Raw genomic sequence first — 16123 nt, 5'->3', positions numbered from 1 at the left:
AGGTGTGGTGAAATGCACTTGTAAACCCAGCTACTTGGGAGACTGAGGCATAAGAATTGCTTGAACCTGGGAGGCAGAGGTTGCAGTGAGCCAAAATCGCACCTCGCACTCCAGCCTGGGTGACAGAGCAAGATTCTGTCTCAAAAGAAATGAAGAGTATGTTTGGGGGTAAACGGACTGGCAAGATGGCCGAATAGGAACAACTCTGGTCTGCAGTTCCCAGCGAGATCAACACAGAAGGCAGGTGATTTCTGCATTTCCAACTGAGGTACCTGGTTCACCTTATTGGGACTGGTTAGACAATGGGTGCAGCCCACGGAGGGCAAAATGAAGCAGGGTGGGGCATCACCTCACCCAGGAAGCACAAGGAGTCGGGGAACTCCCTCCCTTAGCCAAGGGAAGCTGTGAGGGACTGTGCTGTGAGGAACAGTGCATTCTGGCCCAGACACTATGCTTTTCTCATGATCTTCACAATGCACAGACTAGGAGATTCCCCTGGGTGCCTACACCACCAAGATTCCCTTGGATTTCAAGTACAAAACTGGGCAGCTGTTTGGGCAGACACTGAGCTAGCTACAGGAGTTTTTTTCATACCCCATTGGTGCCTGGAACACCAGTGAGACAGAACCATTCACTCCCCTGAAAAGGGGGCTAAAGCCAGGGAGCCAAGTGGTCTAGCTCCAGCGGATCCCACTCCCACAGAGCCCAGAAAGCTAAGATCCATTGGCTGGAAATTCTCGCTGCCAGCACAGCCGTCTGAAGTCGACCTGGGATGCTCAAACTTGGTAGGGGGAGGGGCACCTGCCATTACTGACTTGAGTAGGCAGTTTTCACCTCACAGTGTAAACAAAGCCACCTGGAAGGTCCAACTGGGTGGATCCCACCATAGCTCAGCAAAGCTGCTGTAGCCAGACTGCTTCTCTAGGTTCCTCCTCTCTGGACAGGGCATCTCTGAAAGAAAGGCAGCAGCCACAATCAGGGGCTTATAGGTAAAACTCCCATCTCCCTGGGACAGAGAACCTGGGGGAAGGGGCAGCTGTGGTCACCGCTTCAGCAAACTTAAACATTCCTATCTGCCATCTCTGAAGAGAGCACCAGATCTCCCAGCACAGCATTCGAGCTCTGCTAAGGGACAGACTGCTTTTTCAAGTGGGTCCCTGACCCCCGTAACTCCTAACTGGGAGATACCTCCCAGTAGGGGCCAAAGACACCTCATACAGGAGACCTCTGGCTAGCATCTGGCGGGTGCCCCTCTGGGACAAAACTTTTGGAGGAAGGAATAGGCAGCAATCTTTGCTGTTCTGAGCCTTCACCGGTGATACCCAGGCAAACAGGGTCTGGAGTGGACCTCATCAAACTCCAGCACACCTGCAGCAGAGGAGCCTGTCAGAAGGAAAACTAACAAACAGAAAGGAATAGCATCAACATCAACAAAAAGGACGTCCACACAAAAACCCCATCTAAAGGTCACCAACAGCAAAGACCAAAGGTAGATAAATCCATGAAGATGAGGAACAACCAGTGCAAAAAACTGAAAATTCCAAAAGCCAGAATGCCTCTTCTTCAAAGGATCACAACTCCTCGCCAGCAAGGGAACAAAACTGGATGGAGAATGAGTTTGATGAATGCATAGAAGTAGGCTTCAGAAGGTGGGTAATAACAAACTTCTCCGAGCTAAAGGAACATATTTTAACCCAATGGAAGGAAGCTAAGAACCTTGAAAAAAGGTTACAGGAATTGCTAACTAGAATAACCAGTTTAGAAAAGAACATAAATGACCTAATGGAGCTGAAAAACACAGCACAAGAATTTCGTGAAGCATACACAAGTATCAATAGCCAAATCAATCAAGCAGAAGAAAGGGTATCAGAGATTGAAGATCAACTTAATGAAATAAAGCTTGAAGACAAAATTTGAGGGAAAAAAAGAATGAAAAGGAATGAACAAAGCCTCCAAGAAATATGGGACTATGTGAAAAGACCAAACCTACGTTTGATTGGTGTACCTGAAAGTGACGGGGAGAATGGAACCAAGTTGGAAAACACTCTTCAGGACATTATCCAGGAGAACTTCCCCAACCTAGCAAGACAGGCCAGCATTCAAATTCAGGAAATGCAGAGAACATCACAAAGATGCTCCTCACGAAGAGCAACCCCAAGACACATGATCATCAGATTCACCAAGGTTGAAATGAAGAAAAAAATGTTAAGGGCAGCCAGAGAGAAAGGTCGGGTTACCCACAAAGGGAAGCCCATCAGACTAACAGCAGATCTCTCTGCAGAAACCCTACAAGCTAGAAGAGCGTGAAGGCCAAAATTCAACATTCATAAAGAAAAGAGTTTTCAACCCAGAATTTCATATCCAGCCAAACTAAGCTTCATAAGCGAAGGAGAAATAAAATCTTTCACAGACAAGCAAATGCTGAGAGGTTTTGTCACCACCAGGCCTGCCTTACAAGAGCTCCTGAGGAAGCACTAAATATGGAAAGGAACAACCGGTACCAGCCACTGCAAAAACATACCAAAATGTAAAAACCATCGATACTGTGAAGAAACTGCATCAACTAATGGGCAAAATAACCAGCTAGCATCATAATGACAGGATCAAATTCACACATAACAATTTTTTTTTTTTAAACAAAGTCTTGCTCTTGTTCCCCAGGGTGGAGTGCAATGGCACGATTTTGGTTCACTGCAACCTCCACTTCCTGGGTTCAAGCAATTCTCCTACCTCAGCCTCCTAAGTAGCTGGGATTACAGGTGCCTGCCACCACACCTGGCTAATTTTTGTATTGTTAGTAGAGATGGAGTTTCACAATGTTGGCCACGCTGGTCTCGAACTCCTGACCTCAGGTGATCCACCCGCCTCAGCCTCCCAAAGTGCTAGGATTGCAGGCATGAGTCACCACACCTGGCCCACACATAACAATGTTAACCTTAAATGTAAATGGGCTAAATGCCCCAATTGAAAGACACAGACTGGCAAATTGGATAAAGAGTCAAAACCCATCAGTGTGCTGTATTCAGGAGACTCATCTCATGTACAAAGACACACATAGGCTCAAAATAAAGGGATGGTGGAAGATTTACCAAGCAAATGAAAAGCAAAAAACAAACAAAAAAAAAAAACAAAGAAAAACAGAGGGTTGCAATTCTAGTCTCTGATAAAACAGACTTTAAACCAACAAAGATCAAAAAAAGACAAAGAAGGGCATTACATAATGATAAAGAGACCAATGCAGCAAGAAGAGCTAACTATCCTAAATATATATGCACCCAATACAGGAGCACCCAGATTCATGAAGCAAAGTCCTTAGAGACCTACAAAGAGACTTAGACTCCCACACAATAATAGTGGGAGACTTTAACACCCCACTGTCAATATTAGACAGGTCAGTGACACAGAAAATTAACAAGCATATTCAGGACTTCAATTCAGCTCTGGACCAAGCAAACGTAATAGACATCTGCAGAACTCTGCACCCCAAATCAACAGAATATACATTCTTCTCAGCGCCACATCACACTTATTCTAATATTGACCTCATGATTGGAAGTAAAACACTCCTCAGCAAATGCAAAAGAACAGAAATCATAACAAACAGTCTCTCAGACCACAGTGCAGTCAAATTAGAACTCACGATTAAGAAACTCACTCAAGGCCGGGCGCGGTGGCTCAAGCCTGTAATCCCAGCACTTTGGGAGGCCGAGACGGGCGGATCACTAGGTCAGGAGATCGAGACCATCCTGGCTAACAGGGTGAAACCCCGTCTCTACTAAAAAATACAAAAAGCTAGCCAGGCGACGTGGCGGGCGCCTGTAGTCCCAGCTACTCGGGAGGCTGAGGCAGGAGAATGGTGTGAACCCGGGAGGCGGAGCTTGCAGTGAGCTGAGATCCGGCCACTGCACTCCAGCCCGGGGACAGAGCGAGACTCCGTCTCAAAAAAAAAAAAAAAAAAAAAAAGAAACTCACTCAAAACTGCACAACTACATGGAAACTGAAAAAAAGGGGCCTGCTCCTGAATGACTACTGGGTAAATAACAGTATTAAGGCAGAAATAAATAAGTTATTTGAAACCAATGAGAACAAAGACACAACATACCAGAATCTCTGGGGCACAGCTAATGCAGCGGTTAGAGGGAAATTTATAGCACTAAATCCCCACAGGAGAAAGTGGGAAAATCTAAAATCGACACCCTAACATCACAATTTAAATAACTAGAGAAGCAAGAGCAAACAAATCCAAAAGCTAGCAGAAGACAAGTGATAACTAAGATCAGAGCAGAACTGAAGGAGGTAGAGACAAGAAAAACTCTTCAAAAAAATCAATGAATCCAGGAGCTGGTTTTCTGAAAAGATTAACAAAATAGACCATTAGCCAGACTAATAAAGAAGAAAAGACAGAAGCATCAAATAGACACAATAAAAAATGAGAAAGGGGATATCACCACTGATCCCACAGAAATACAAACTACTGGCCGGGCACGGTGGCTCACGCCTGTAATCCCAGCACTTTGGGAGACCGAGGCAGGTGAATCACAAGGTCAAGAGATCAAGACCGTATTGGCCAACATGGAGAAACCCCCTCTGTATTAAAAATAAAAAAAATTAGCTGGACATGGTGTCCCACGCCTGTAGTGCCAGCTACTAGGAAGGTTGAGGCAGAAGAATCGCTTGACCTGGGAGGCAGAAGTTGCAGTGAGCCAAGATCAAACCACTGTACTCCAGCCCGGGCAACTGAGTGAGAATGAGACTCCGTCTCAATAACAACAACAACAAAAACTACCATCAGAGAATACTATAAACACCTCTATGTAAATTAACTAGAAAATCTAGAAGAAATGGATAAATTCCTGGACACATACACCCTCCCAAGACTAAACCAGAAAGAAGTTGAATCCCTGAATAGACCAATAACAAATTCTGAAATTGAGGCAGCGATTAATAGCCTACCAACCAAAAAAAAAAAACTCCAGGACCAGACGAATTCACAGCCGAATTCTACCAGAGGTACAAGGAGGAGCTGGTACCATTCCTTCTGAAACTATTCCAAACAATAGAAAAAGAGGGAATCCTCCCTAACTCATTTTATGAGGCCAACATCATCCTGATACCAACACCTGGCAGAGACACAACAACAAAAAAAAGAAAATTTCAGGCCAACATCCCTGATGAACATCAATGCAAAAATCCTCAAAAAAATACTGGCAGACTGAATCCAGGAGCACATTAAAAAGCTTATCCACCATGATCAAGTCAGGTTCATCCCTGGGATGCAAGGCTTGTTCAACATACGCAAATCAGTAAACATAGCCCATCACATAAACAAAACCAATGACAAAAACCACATGATTATGTCAATAGATGCAGAAAAGGCCTTCGAGAAAATTCAACAGCCTTCGAGCTAAAAACTCTCAAATGAGGTATTGATGGAACATATCAAAATAATAAGAACTATTTATGACAAACCCACAGCCAATATTGCACTGAATAGACAAAAACCGGAAGCATTCCCTTTGAAAACCAGCATGAGATAAGGATGCCCTCTCTCACTACTCCTATTCAACATAGTATTAGAACTTCTGGCCAGGACAATCAGGCAAGAGAAAGAAATAAAGGGTATTCAAATAGGAAGAGAGGAAGTCAAATTGTCTCTGTTTGCAGGTGACATGATTGTATATTTAGAAAAACCCATCATCTCAGCCCAAAGCCTCCTTAAGCTGATAAGCAACTTCAGCAAAGTCTCGGGATACAAAATCAATGTGCAAAAATCACAAGTATTCCTATACATCAAAAATAAACAGCCAAATCATGAGTGAACTCCCATTCACAATTGCTACAAACAGAATAAAATACCTAGGAATCCAACTTACAAGGGATGTGAAGGACCTCTTCAAGGAGAACTATAAATCAGAGAGGACACAAACAAATGGAAAAACATTCCATGCTCATGGATAGGAAGAATCAATATCGTGAAAATAGTCATACTGCCCAAAGTAATTTATACATTCAATGCTATCCCCATCAAGCTGCTATTGACTTTCTTCACAGAATTAGAAAACACTACTTTAAATTTCATATGGGACCAAAAAAGGGCCCGCATAGCCAAGACAATCCTAAGCAAAAAGAACAAAGCTGGAGGCATCACGCTACCTGACTTCAAACTATACTGCAAGGCTACAGTAACCAAAACAGCATGGTACTGGTACCAAAACAGATATATAGACCTGTGGAACAGAACAGAGGCCTCAGAAATAATGCCACACATCTACAACCATCTGATCTTTGACAAACCTGACAAAAACAAGCAATGGGGAAATGATTCCCTATTTAGTAAATGGTGTTGGGAAAACTGACTAGCCATATGCAGAAAACTGAAACTGAACCCCTTTTTTACACCTTATACAAAAATTAACTCAAGATGGATTAAAGACTTAAACGTTAAGACCTACAACCATAAAAACCCTGGAAGAAAACCTAGACAGTACCATTCAGGACACTGGCATGGGCAAAGACTTCATGACTAAAACAAAAAAAGCAATGGCAACAAAAGCCAAAATTGACAAATGGAATCTAATTAAACTAAAGAGCTTCTGCACAGCAAAAGAAGCTATCAGCAGAGTGAACAGGCAGCCTACAGAATGGGAGAAAATTTTTGCAACCTGTCCATCTGACATAGGGCTAATATCCAGAATCTACAAGGAACTTAAACAAATTTACAAGAAAGAAATAACCCCATCAAAAAGTGGGCAAAGGATATGAATAGACACTTTTCAAAAGAAGACATTTATACAGGCAACAAACATATGAAAAAAAACTCATCATCACTGGTCATTAGAGAAATGCACATCAAAACCATAATGGGATACCATCTCATGCCAGTTAGAATGGTGGTCATTAAAAAGTCAGGAAACAACAGATGCTGGAGAGGGTGTGGAGAAATAGGAATGCTTTTACACTGTTGGTGGGAGTGTAAATTAGTTCAACCATTGTGGAAGACAGTGTGGCGATTCCTCAAGGATCTAGAACCAGAACTACCATTTGACCCAGCAATCCCATTACTGGGTATATACCCAAAGGATTATAAATCATTCTACTATAAAGACACATCCACATGTGTTTATTGTAGCACTATTCACAATAGCAAAGACTTGGAACCAACTCAAATGCCCATCAATGATAGACTAAATAAAGAAAATGTGGCACATATATACCATGGAGTACTATGCAGCCATAAAAAAGGATGAGTTCCTGTCCTTCGCAGGGACATGGATGAAGCTGGAAACCATCATTCTCAGCAAACTAACACAGGAACAGAAAACCAAACACCGCATGTTCTCACTCACAAGTGGGAGTTGAACAATGAGAACACATGGACACAAGGAGGGGAACATCACACACTGGGGCCTGTCCATGGGTGGGAGGCACAAGGAGGGATTGCATTAGGAGAAATACCTAATGTAGATGACGGGTTTATGGGTGCAGCAAACCACCATGGCACATGTATACCTATGTAACAGACCTGCACGTTCTGCACATGTATCCCAGAACTTAAAGTATAATAAAATAAAAAATTTAAAAATTTAAAAAAGAAATGAAGAGTATAGGTGTCTGATCCAAATTATAGCAAAAAGTTCTAGCTATGAAAACAACTGGCTGGTGTAGCTCACAAGGAAACCAATACCTTCAAACTTTTTCTTTTTTTCAGTCTTGTCTATATGGCATTAGTACCTTTTAACAGGCAAAACAAAACAAAATGTATCTCTAACAGTTTCAAAACCTCTTCTCTCACTGGGGCTAGGCACAGAGTTCCCGTTTTGACTTCGAGTACAGCAAAAGGTTCTGAGCACCCTTGCGAGGGAAAGAAGGCAGGCAAGCCCCAGTTATGAAGTAAATGACACAGCTTGCCTCTCCTGCTTTGGGTTACTAATTCTGTTTCCTAGATTCCCTTTAAAGACTTTTCCATGTTTCCCAGGGTAATGGTTTCCCAGAATTCTAGAAAGTTTAGGGACAGCATCTTTATGACTCCCTTTAAGTGTCAAATTTATTTTTTATTATAAAAATATTTTTTGAGTTTTACATTCAATTTTATAATACATCTATTTGTGTTGATAAGAAAACAATGGTTTAAATTACTTACCACTGTATAAAAGTAAAGCTCCAGGAGCTTAAGCCATATATATTGTGTGGATTTAAATATTCGAGGCACTCTCCTAGTTAGAGATGCACAAAAAATGCAATTAAGGGTGATGAAAATAATTGTCTTCAACAGAAAAGGATCCTTCCATCAAAAGAGCCAGAATCCCCCATGCCCCTGGTCTCCCAGGCTGCTGTTTCTGATAATAAGCTTACCTTATTATTTGTTTCCTGCAGTGGCCCTCCTCAGGAGGGACTGGCTTCCTTCCCTGGCCAGCTCTGATTTCTTCTCTGTTGGATAACTCTCTCAGAAAACTCTATAGGCAATAGTTCCTGGGCATGGAGCAAATTGCTATCTCACCTTTTGTTATGTTTCTCTTGTAACTCATTAGGGATTGTACTTTACACCCCAAGTAAATCTATGCCCTGCCAATCCAGGATGGCCTTATGTACTGTGACCCTCTGTTTGATGTACAGTTCTACCCTTACTTTGTAGCTGAAATGGGAGGAGACAGCTATGGGTTGCTGCTGGGGCCCTATCACCACACTTGGGGCTGCTGTCCTGGAAACAGGATCACCAGGAGGAGTCTAAATCCAGACGTATGTTTTGTAATCATACAGTGTCATTTTACCACCCTCAAAGTACAGAGTTAAATATCCTTTATTTATAACGTTGTGGCCACAGACTCATTTCACCACCCTAAAGGTAAGGTCAACGTTTGAAAGGCTTTATGACCTTTTTCTGTTGCAGTCAATTAGCCAGACACCTCAGTGGAGAAAAGGACAAAGCATGAAGAAAATTCCAGGACATAAACTGTAGAGTTCATTTTAATTATGTGGGGTGGGTCATTAAGAGAAGTTAGAATTGTTGAAGCTAATGGTAATTCTTTTTAAATCTGAATGTTAAAAGTGAGAATAGATTTGACTTGACTAACATATTTGAAGCTGATTTTTGCAGTATTTGAACATTCATCTCTAAAGGTGCATTTGGATTTGTGTCTTTTTAGGTGGTAATGGGAACTGGCATTTCAGCTGGGTTTAACTTGAAAGAATCATACAATGTGGATGTCGTTGGAACACTTCCTCTAGGGTAGGAAAGTAGTTTTAAGTAACCATGTGACTGAAATAATCAATGGATCTATTGCCTCTAACTCTTACTTTAGTACCCTTGCAATGAAAAATAATCATTGGGTGCATTTTATTTTTAGTATTATTGTAGTAAAAAACACATAACAAAATTTTGTCTAAATCTTTTTTTTTTTTTTTTGAGACGATGTCTCGCTCTGTCACCCAGGCTGTAGTGCAGTGGCACCGTCTCAGCTCACTGCAACCTCCGTCTCCCGGGTTGAAGCGATTCTCCTGCCTCAGCTTCCCAAGTAGCTGGGATTACAGGCGTGTGCTGTCACACCCGGCTAATTTTTTTTTTTTTTTTTTTTTTTTTTTTTTTTTTTTTTTTTAAGACAAAGTCTCACTCTGTCACCCAGGCTGGAGTGCAGTGGCGCGATCTCAGTTCGCTGCAAGCTCCACCTCCTGGGTTCATGCCATTCTCCTGCCTCAGCCTCCCAAGTAGCTGGGACTATAGGCTCCCGCCACCACGCCCAGCTAATTTTTTGTGTTTTTAATAGAGACAGAGTTTTCACCGTGTTAGCCAGGATGGTCTCAATCTCCTGATCTCGTGATACACCCGCCTCAGCCTCCCAAGTGCTGGGATTACAGGCGTGAGCCACCGCGCCCGGCTAATTTTTGTATTTTTATTAGAGACGGGGTTTCTCCATGTTGGCCAGGCTGGTCTCAAACTGCTGACCTCAGATGATCTGCCCACCTCAGCTTCCCAAAGTGCTGGGATTGCAGGTGTGAGCCACTGCGCCTGGCTTTTTTTTTTTTTTTTTTTTTTTTTTTTTTTTTTTTTTTTTGAGACCGACTCTCACTCTTTTGCCCAGGCTAGAGTGCAATGGCACAATCTCGGCTCACTGCAACCTCTGCCTCCAGGGTTCAAGTGATTCTCCTGCCTCAGCCTCCTGAGTATCTGGAATTACAGATATGTGCCACCACACACAACTAATTTTTGTATTTTTAATAGAGACAGGGTTTCACCATGTTGGCCAGGCTGGTCTCGAACTCCTGACCTCAAGTGATCCACTCAGCTCAGCCTCCCAAAGTGCTGGGATTATAGGCATGAGCCACCGTGCCCAGCCAATCTTAATCATTTTTAAGTGTACATTTCGGTAGTGTTAAATATATTCCCATTATTGTAAAACAGATCTCCAGAACTTTTTCACCTTGCAAATCTACAACTCTGTACCCCTGAAACAAGAGCTTCCTCTTTTCTTCTTCCCCCAGCCCCTACTAACCACCATTCATCTTTCTGTTTTTATGAATTTGACTTCTCTAGATACCTCATGTAAGTGGAATCATACAACATTTGTCTTTTTGTGACTGGCTTATTTCAATTAGCATAGTGTCTTCAGAGTTTGTCTATATTGTAGCATATGACAGTATTTTCTTCCCTTTTTAAGGCTGAATAATATTCCATTGTGGATATATACTGTATTTTATTTCTCCATGCATCCATTGATGAGCATGTGGGTCGCCTTTACCTCTTGGCTATTGTGAATATTCCTGCTGTGGATATGGGTGTGCAAATATGTCTTTGAGACCTTTCTTTCAGTTCTTTTGGGTATATACCTGTAAGTGGGATTGCTGGATCTGTTTTTACTTTCTTGAGAGCCTTTCATACTGTTTCCCATAGCAGTTACACCATTTTACAATCCCACCAATAGTGGCAAGTGGTTTTCTGTTTTCTTTTGTTTTCCTAAATTTAATAGTTTTAAAAATCTCTCCTTGAGTGACATAGGATTTAAGAGCAAAACAACCTAAATCCTAGCCTGCCACGTACTAGCTGTGTGACCTTAAGCAGGCCACTTATCTTCTCAAAGCCTCGTTTCCTCGCCTGCCAGATGGGCGTGGTAATTAGTGCTTATCTCAAGGGCAGTTGTGAGAACTACAGGAGATAATGCATGGAAGGCAGTGAGTGAACACCTGAACACACAGCATTCAAGTCATGTGAATTACTTATTAGTAATGGGTTCTAAGACTGTTATTTCAATGAGTTTTTAGTTTCTAATCATGTTACTTCTTTGCTTCATCTATATTTTCTAACTGTACATTTTAAAAACATATTATTGGCCGGGCATGGTGGCAGACACCTATAATCCCAGCACTTTAGGAGGCCAAGGCAGGCGAATCACGAGGTCAGGAGTTCCAGACCAGCCTGGCAAACAGGGTGAAACCCCGTCTCTAGTAAAAATACAAAAATTAGCTGGGTGCGGTGGCAGGCGCTCCTAGCTACTTGGGAGGCTGAGCAGGAGAATCACTTGAAACTGGAAGGCAGAGGTTGCAGTGAGCCAAGATCACACATGCCATGGCACTCTAGCCTGGGCAATAAGAGTGAAACACCATCGCAAAAAAATATATATATATATATATCTCTCTCTCTCTACTTGTCACTATAATTTCTACTTAATACCTTCCTTTTCCTATTGCATTGTACTCAAACATACTGCTTCCCTTCTATATGTGACAGCTTAACTTAAAAAAAAAAAAAAAGACTTTACATTTCTGGAAATTGGCTACCCAGAAACCTTATCTTTCTGGAACATTGCCCAAAACCAAGTAGGTAACAAATACCTACCTACCTATCTACATACAATCATACCATTTCAGTTACCTGTGAGTCTTATTGCTCCACTGATAACAGACTACCCCAAAACAGTGACTTAAAATAGCCGCCATTAATTTGCGCATAATTATTTAGTCTAGGTTTGGCTCAGTTGGGTGGTTCTTTGGCAGGTCTCACTTGGGGTTTTTTATGCATCTGCAGATGTCTGCAGGTGTGACTAGTGTTGGAGGATCCAAGAAGGCTTCACTCACATGTCTGACACTTCAGCTGGAGTGACTGGAACAGGTGAGGGCTGGCTGGCATGTTCTCTACAAGTGGTATCTTCAGCAGCATTGCCAGACCTCTTTACATGGGGGCTCAGAGCAACAGGAAAGAAAAGCAGAGAATTTACCAGGCCTTTTAAGGCACTCATACAGCACCACTTCCACCACATGCTGTTGCTCAAAGCAAATCATGAGGCCAGCCCAGATATAGCTGGAGGGGAAACAGATTCCACATCTAGATTGGGGGAGTGTCATGCACATGTAATTACGTATGGGAGGAATGGAAGCAAACTAGCACGCTTCTATGTACACATACATACACATATAAATGCATCTACTATAGACAAGCAGGTTCTTCGTGGTTTTGTCATACTTGGTAGATGAGCAGTGCATTTTGCAGTGCTCAGAAAGTGACAGTTGACTATTAAAGATCCCAGTCATAGCACTGTATCCTGTTTTCTTGTTTGTTTATTTACTTTCCTTAACTCATTCCAAAATATGTCCTTTTCTTATATTCTTATTCCCTTAGGCCCAAACCTGCTCCTAGGCCTTCCCTCTTAGTTCATGCCTTTGCAGCAAACAGCAGGGAAGGACAACAGATTTTATAGTCAGACCCCCCAGGTTTGACTCCCTGCTCCATTTTGGAAAATCACTTAACGTCTGTCAAAATCCATTTATTCATCTATAAATTGGGATAATAGTGGAACCTATGTAATGGGAGTGCTGTGAGGAAAAATGAGACGACTTATGTAAAGTATGTAGCAGGTAAACTCACCTTAATAGACACTAGGTTCCTTTCCCTTTCTTCCGCTCTTTCCTTACTCCATGACGTGAAACATCCCTTCCGTCACTGCGCTATGACATAGTAAGAGAAATAGCTGTAGCCAAGCAGGTTCTTCATGGTTTTGTTGTACTTGGTAGATGAGCTGCTTGTCCTTGTACAAGTTGCTGAACCCCACTATGCCTCATTTTCTTCATCTGTAAAATTATAATGGTGCCTAGTTCACTGGGCCATTGAAAATAATTAAATGAGCACAGAACCTGGCAAAGAGAAGGCATGTAATGAATGCTTGTTATTGTAATAATTATAATTATTAGTATCAGTTAAGTTATTGCTATTATTATTTAGCCCAATGCCTTGAATTGGAGCAGAATGTCTGAAAATTCCTATTGCCCACTCCCCATAACATGCTAGGGAATCCCTATTCTGTTTCTTTAGGATAAGAATCCCAGACTACAAGTCTGTACCACAAAAGCTGGGTTCTCCATTGTGGGATTCCAGGAGTCATACTTTTGTCTCCTCCAAATTCAAAAGATTCCTAGGTGACACCCAAGGAGTATAGTCTTCTGCTGCTCCCTTCCCGTGTTACAAACTCAGCTAATTGGTTAGGGAAAAAAAAAAAAACAGGAAGAGGTAGCAGACTCAGAGTCCTTACATCAGATGACAAGGGGGAGAAGTATGGGGTGCCTAGAATTGCCAGGACATTAATTCTCCTCTAAGGTAGCCCTTAGACTACGCTCCTCCCCACCCCAGGACTTGGGTTCAGATGCCTAGTGGCATCCGAGCACTTTGCTGACCCTCTCTTCTTCCTGCTTTCTGTGTCTTACACTTGCCATTACGGTACCATGAGGTATGAGGTTACTCCTTTTATAAATAAAACGGCATCTGATGTCTTCTGATAACCCATCCAGGTAGAAAGCTGCACTCTGCAGTTTGAGCCTGAAAAGATCCTCTCTGTGTCAAGGAGGGCCCTCCTTTTTTGCTAACCAGAGCAAATAAGTACCCAAACATTGATCACCTCATTTGCAGATAATACCCCCCTAAAATGCTTCCCTGCAGTCGCAGGGTTTTTTTTCTTTTCCCTTGTGGTCACAACACAAGTTAAAGTCAGCTTGACTTTTCAGGCTGCTACCTCCAGCCAATCCGGACACCAGCCTCTTCCACCTTGTGTACGTAGATGCCATTGCCATAGCCATCGTTGGATTTTCAGTGACCATCTCCATGGCCAAGACCTTAGCAAATAAACATGGCTACCAGGTTGACGGCAATCAGGTAAAGATAATCAGTTTCCTGCAGATGTTTCATAGCAGTACAATCACCAGCGTCGATTGTAGAAGTCACAAGAACTAATCTATCTTGGTAGAAAAACTTTTTTTTACTGGTGATTGTTGTATCTGAAGCATGTATTTATTCAACCTGTAATGTTATCCCTATTCTTAAAGCTCACAGCTTAGAATTAAATGTTTTTCCAGGGCGTTTTTGCTCCCCAGGAAGGCTTATCTTTGTTCATTAGAAGTTGGGTATATGATTCATCACTAACTCCACAATATTCTCTTTGTCACCTACTTTATAACACAGCCATAGATAAGGTGTTTAATCCAAACACTGTGACCTATAATGTTGACATAACAATGTCTATTTCAATACCTTATGTGTTCTAAGGAGAAACTAGATGCTCCACATTCATCTGAGATGCAGTTGTCAAACTAGAAATACCCAAAGTAAACCTAAGAGCAGGACTCGCCCCAGGAAGACACTGGCATGTATTCATTGACGAGCAATAGCCCAGGCATTAAAAAGATGCCAAGAGTCCTATACAACAATAACTTTCTCTTCGGCAATAAAAATAGTTTATCCCTTTTCGTGCAGTTTTCTTCTTAAGCATTAAGAAGATTTTGTAGAGGATGTGTTTGGAAAGAAGGAGGCTAAGCAGGGAGCTCAGCATGTATCTCTGACGAAATAAAAATTCAAAGTGTTTCCTCCCCCCACTGTAAAATATGCCATAATTCCTATTTTGAACTCATGCTAAACAAATTCTTACAGCTGAAAGGAAAATGAAGAGATAGACTGTAGTGCTGACAATGTGTATTAAATGGGCTATTACGCTTTTTTTTCCTGAAGAATGACCTATCTCTTTTGTGTTTTGTTTCTACATGGAAAAGGAGCTCATTGCCCTGGGACTGTGCAATTCCATTGGCTCACTCTTCCAGACCTTTTCAATTTCATGCTCCTTGTCTCGAAGCCTTGTTCAGGAGGGAACTGGTGGGAAGACACAGGTGTGTAGATAACAGGCCTCTAAGACCTGGTGATATGGGTGGTAATTAAATTTTAATCTTTTGATTATATTCTGAACCCAAACAAAGCTACTCTGCCGGCCGGGCACGGTGGCTCAAGCCTGTAATCCCAGCACTTTGGGAGGCCGAGACGGGCGGATCATGAGGTCAGGAGATCGAGACCATCCTGGCTAACATGGTGAAACCGCGTCTCTACTAAAAAATACAAAAAAACTAGCCGGGCGAGGTGGCGGGGCGCCTGTAGTCCCAGCTACTTGGGACGCTGAGGCAGGAGAATGGCCTGAATCCGGGAGGCGGAGCTTGCAGTGAGCTGAGATCCGGCCACTGCACTCCAGCCTGGGCGACAGAGCAAGACTCCGTCCCAAAAAAAAAAAAAAAAAAGCTACTCTGCCTGCAGATCCATGCTCCAATGAGCTGTATAGTGAATCAGAGAAAGGCATGGTTGGTTGAAGTGAATCACAGGGAACTGAATGTATAGGAAAGAGGTATATTCTCCAGTTAAATTGGAAAGTTATGCAACGCTCGGCTACCAGTCAACCTCAAAGTTCAGACATGGGATGTTGTTCATGAAAGCCTGAGACTGAGTGTGGGCAGTATGCCAGCACCATCCAGTAGAACTTTCCACAGTGATGGAAATGTTCCATATCTACACTGTCCAATATGGCAGCCACTAGCAACATGTGGCTCTTGAGCACTTGAAATGTGGTTAGTTCGACCAAGACCTGACTTAATTTTTAAAAATGTAAATGGCTGGCAGGGTGCAGTGGCTCACACATGTAATCCCAGCAATTTGGGAGGCCTAGGCGGGCGGATCACGAGGTCAGGAAATCGAGACCATCCTGGCCAACATGGTGAAACCCTGTCTCTACTAAAAATACAAAAATCAGCTGGGCATGATGGCGGGCGCCTGTAGTCCCAGCTACTCGGAAGGCTGAGACAGGAGAATCACTTGAACCTGGGAGGCAGAGGT

At 42.5% G+C, this 16123-nt stretch overlaps 1 protein-coding gene across 1 annotated transcript in view; it reads left to right on the top strand.

Annotated features, from left to right (window-relative positions):
- The window catches only part of SLC26A5 (solute carrier family 26 member 5), a 70362-nt gene that overhangs the window by 37260 nt on the left and 16979 nt on the right, over positions 1 to 16123 (top strand). Inside the window, exons 9-11 of the mRNA XM_015134577.3 lie at positions 9144 to 9226; positions 13984 to 14131; positions 15022 to 15135. Coding sequence (XP_014990063.2) covers positions 9144 to 9226; positions 13984 to 14131; positions 15022 to 15135 — 345 coding nt within the window. The remainder of the gene's footprint in view (positions 1 to 9143; positions 9227 to 13983; positions 14132 to 15021; positions 15136 to 16123) is intronic.

Source organism: Macaca mulatta, chromosome 3 (genome assembly GCF_049350105.2).
Source record: "Macaca mulatta isolate MMU2019108-1 chromosome 3, T2T-MMU8v2.0, whole genome shotgun sequence".
In the NCBI taxonomy this organism is placed as follows: domain Eukaryota; kingdom Metazoa; phylum Chordata; class Mammalia; order Primates; family Cercopithecidae; genus Macaca; species Macaca mulatta.
Note: the sequence above shows the minus strand (reverse complement) of the source record. Positions and strands in the feature narration are given on the sequence as shown.